This window comes from Apodemus sylvaticus, chromosome 5 (genome assembly GCF_947179515.1).
Source record: "Apodemus sylvaticus chromosome 5, mApoSyl1.1, whole genome shotgun sequence".
Classification (NCBI taxonomy): Eukaryota; Metazoa; Chordata; class Mammalia; order Rodentia; family Muridae; genus Apodemus; species Apodemus sylvaticus.
In genome coordinates, this window is record NC_067476.1 from 70,812,554 (window position 1) to 70,817,645 (window position 5,092).

A 5,092-nucleotide genomic window follows, 5' to 3' on the forward strand; every position below is an offset into this window, starting at 1 on the left:
AAAAGTGGAGGGGAAAAAGAGCAGGTATGGGACAAGATGGAGGGGATATATAGATGATCAGGAAATTGAACAGAGGTGTATAGCAATGGGGGATGGGGTACTGGGGGTAGCCACCAGAAAGTCCCAGTTGCCAGGAAAGCAAGAGGCTCCCAGGACCCAACTGGAATGAGATTAGCTGAAATGCCCAACAGAGGGGAGGGAGAACCTGTAGAGACCATATCCAGAGGTTAGACAAGGCCCATGGTTGGGGAATGGGGCCACCCATTCATTACCAAATTTTTAACCCAGAGTTGCTCCTGTCTAAAAGAAATATAGGAGCAAAGTGTGGAGCAGAGACTAAAGGAAAGGACATCCAGAAACTGCTCCACGTGGGGATTCATTCCATATACAGACACCAAATCCAGACACTATTGTAGATGCCAACAAGTACTTGTTGACAGGAGCCTGATATAGCTGTCTCCTGAGAGGCTCTGCCAGAGCCTGACAAATAGTTTTTGATGCTCACAGCCAACCATTGTACTGAGCATGGGAACTCCAATGGGGAAGTTAGGGAAAGAACTGAAGGAACTGAAGGGATTTTCAACCCCACAGGAAGAACAACAATATCAACCAACAAGATTCCCCTAGAGCTCCTAGGGACTAAATCACCAACCAAAAACAGACCCATGTCTCCAGCTGCATATGTAGCAGAGGATGACCTTATCTGGAATAGATGGGAGGAGAGGCCCTTGGTCCTGTGAAGGCTTGGTGCCCCAGTGCAGGGGAAAGCCTGGGTGGTGAGGTGGGAGTGGGTTAGTGGGTAGGGAAGCACCCTCATAGAAGCAGGAGTAGGGGGGGTGGAGTAGGGAATTTGCGGAGGGGAAACCAGGAAAGGAAATAACATTTGAAATTTAAACAAATAAAATATCCAATAAAATAAAAAAAAGAATTTTTCTGAAGATGAATATTAAGATACAAGACAAAAAATTAGGAAACTTCTCTAAGGCAAAGGACACTCTAAATAGAAACAAAACAGCACTCTACAGAATGGTTAAAGATTTTCACCATCCTCATTTCTGACTGAGGGATATTATCCAATATCTATAAAGAACTCAAGAAGCTATACACGAACAAATCATATAATCCAAATTTAGATCTAGGAAAAAGTTTTAAGAGAATTCTCAACAAAGATAATTCAAATGGCTGAGAAACACTTAAAGTCAGGAAAATGCAAATAGAAACTACTTCTTTTGAGACTCCATTTTACAGCTGTCAGAATGGCTAAGATCAAAAATGCAAGCAATAGCTCATGCTGGCATGGATGTAGAGCAAGAGGAACATGCCTCCATTACTAGTGTGTGCCCAAACTAGGATGGCTACTATAGAAATCAATGTGGCAGTTCCTCAGAAAATTGAAATCAATCTATCTCAAGAACCAACTATACTACTCTTGGGCATATACCCCAAAGATAGTTTATCCTACCACTAGAAAACATGTTCAACTATGTTCATAGCAGCTTTATTCAAAATAGCCAGAAAGTAGAGACAATCTAAGTGTCCCCAACCAAAGGATATATAAAGAAAATGTGGTACATTTAAACAATGATGTATCATTCTGCTATTAAAAAACAGTGAGATAATGTAATTTGTATTCAAATGCATGGAACTAGAAAAGATCCTGAGTGAGGTAACCCAGACCCAAGGAAATAAACAAGTCTCTCCAATCAATGCATAGAACTGATATTTAAATTGCTTATATAAAATTAAATATAATGAATTCTATAATAAAGTCCTATTCAATGCTAAAAGAAACCCAATACAATTTGGAAATCAGAACAAAGATGGCAAGAGAATAAAATTTGCTAACTCTCTCCTGAATTCTTTCTTTCTCTATTGGGCCAATGTATTGATGATGCTTTCTACACAGTGTTACATCACAGTCTTCATGGATTCCATCATAAATCATGGATTACCAGCATGAAGACAAGTGCTGTATGTGGTTAGAAGGCGGCAATATAGGCAATTATGACTACATATATGAACTTTTCTAAAAAGTTCCAGTAGCTATTCAGAACAGAATCTTGTAAGCAAGCTACATTGTTTAGTATTAAAACATTTCTCTTTGGTCAACTATAAAATGATCAATCCTGTTTTCTGATGGCTGAAATTACAACACACATCCTAAAGAAGATTTCGTTTTTTAACAATTATTTACTTTGTATGTATTATTCCTGAACATACCTAAGAACACCATACGTGTAGTGCCCATTTGTGGTAGAAGAGAGTGATGGGTCATCTAGAACTAGAGTTACATATAATCACAAGCTGTCATGTGGATCCTGAAAATGAACCTGGAACATCTATTCCCCTACCAAGTAATCTTAACCACTGAGCAATCTCTCCCAGCCCCTAATCTTAAGCTTTGAAGAGGAATAACTGAACATAAAACCATCTCTTTAAAAGTAAAATTGTTTCGTTGACTATTTGGGGAAGCACCTTCATAGAAGCAAAGTGGAAGGGGAAGAGGGCAGATGTGGAAGGGGGGATTGTAGAAGGGTTATCATTTGAGATGTAAACGAACGGTATGATTGATAATAAAAAGTTTAAAAGTTCACATAGTAAATTTACTATTTTTCTAACAAAAAAGTAAACTTGTTTTATGTAGAGTCTTGTGCTTTTCAAAACACCTACATTTAATCACCACCAATGATTTTTTAATTTAAGAAGTGATACTGTTTATGACATAATTAAGAGGTAAGTTGCACATAATGGCATAATTTAAAATTTATCACCAGGAATATCATACACTAAAGTACTACTGGCTCTGGATTAAGGGATATTTAGGTTCAAGGCTGATGTTACCAGTTTTGTGTTTAAAATAATTACCATATTCTAATTTTCGAAGGTTATATGATCATAAACTGGCACTTAAACTCCTGATATAGACTTAAATATGATGAAATTTGGAAACACAGCTTCTACCCAATGATAAAGAAAATCCAATACAATTTTGAAATCATAAACAACAAACATGTAGCAAAAAAGAGATTTTTTTCTCAATTATCTTTCCCCAAATTAGACTTCTTTCTACTATAGATGCTGACAGATAGCACAGCTTGAGAACCAACCAGGTACAATGTGCAAGACTCAAAATTAAAAACAAACAAAAACAAAAGAAAAGAAAAACATGTATATACAAAATAAAATTTTTCTAACCCAAAACATGAATTTTACACTCTTTGAAATGTTTAAGAGCATCTAATTTAAATCTAAAAAAAGAATTAATATGACTAGCAACTCTCACTATCTTGATCTAATTAGTTCACTTTTCTGAACTATGTTTTACTTCATCTATAAAACCATTATAATCATAAAATAGGTTGAAAGAAACAATTAAGTATACTAGGAAAGAATTTATGCTAAAACATCTCCATCTGGCTGTAGTCCCTTGGCTAATATTGAACAGAATCATTTAAATATTAAATATAAAGTTCTAGAAATAATTTATAAATTTCAATTGAGTTACCTTTGTCATGTAGTGAAATGTCATCATCCCACTGGGACAAGAAATTTTCACGAGTCAATCATGTTCGTATTTTCATACTTTGTACTCTATCCAATCTTAATATTTAAGTAGTTGCTGAGTTCTCAGCACAGATTGTCACAATATTACAGTGCTTTGCTTTAGTAACCCCAATTTCACTATTTAAATTATGGTCACAAAGAAAAGATACCATGTATAGTATAATTTAATGGTATAATTGTTTATTTTATAGATATTTGTATTTAACTTTTTACTGTGCATAATTTAAAAATTTATTATAGATATATGTATATAGAGAAATGTGTGTGTAGAGTTTTAATAATATTAATTTGGGGCACTACTGAGAATCTTTAAATTTACTTCTCATTAGTAAGAGACAATATTGTGGGGAAATAAAAAAAGAAGATATTCATTCATATTAAAATCATTTTTTATCCAAGATTGAATTCCTTTTTAGTATCATTCTAATGGCATTTTTAACCTCTGCATTTCTTACAGTGTAGATAATTGGATTTAACATGGGAGTGACAAGAGTATAAAACACTGCTATGGCTTTATCCATATGAAAAGTTGTTACTGGTCGCATATATGTATAAATACATGGCACAAAGAACAAGACAACAACTGTGATGTGGGAGCTACAGGTTGAGAGGGCCTTTTTCCTCCCTGCAGTGCTATGTGTCCTCAAGGAGAAGAGAATGATCACATAGGACATCAATAGCATCGTGAAGGTGATCACAGGGATTACACCACCATTGGCAGCAATGAGAAGACCAAGAAGGAAAGTGTCAGCACAGGCCAACTGTAGCAAAGGGAAAATGTCACAGCAGAAATGATCCATGACATTGGGGCCACAGAAAGGAATCCAGAGAGTAACGAGTATCTGTCCAAAAGAGTGGAGAAAACCCATTATCCAACATATTCCCACTAGGAGACAGCAATTGTGGTGGCTCATCCTTGTTACATAGTGCAGAGGTCTACAGATGGCCACATAGCGGTCATAGGCCATGACCACAAGGAGGACAATCTCTGAAGCTCCTAAGAAGTGTTCAACAAAAAGTTGCATCATGCAGCCATGGAATGAGATAGATTTTGTCTCTGATATAAGATCTGCCAGCATCTTAGGAATGATAGAAGATGAATAGCAAGCATCTATCAGAGATAAAAAAGCCAAGAAAAAGTACATTGGGGAGTTCAAAGTCTGGCTACAGACTATGGTCCCCACAATGAGAAGGTTTCCTGTGACAGTGACAATGTAGGTGATAAGAAGTATCAAAAGAAGGATTCTCTGCAGCTGAGGGTTCTGCGTCAGTCCCATGAGAATGAATTCAGTCACATTCATTATGTTTTCTTTTGTTCTTCTTTTATTTTTGTTTGCTGATGGAGAGCTCTGAGGTGTGAAGTTTACCAGGAAAAACTGTTATTACAAAATTAATGAGAAATTTACTTTATTTTTAGATAAGAGAAAATCATTTTAATAACAAGGTTATTATGTTTCATGGTATGCAAATAAAAGAAACATGCTATTTCATCTATTTTATAAAATGAAATTAGAATAATCCTCAACAT

General features: G+C 35.7%; 1 protein-coding gene across 1 annotated transcript; it reads right to left on the reverse strand.

The window, feature by feature from the left end:
• Positions 1–3,947: 3,947 nt before the first annotated feature.
• LOC127684405 (olfactory receptor 140-like) lies at positions 3,948–4,871 on the reverse strand. The gene has a single exon (XM_052181336.1). The coding sequence runs from the start codon at positions 4,863–4,865 to the stop codon at positions 3,948–3,950; it is 918 nt and encodes a 305-aa protein (XP_052037296.1). The 5' UTR covers positions 4,866–4,871.
• Between the last annotated feature and the right edge of the window lie 221 nt (positions 4,872–5,092).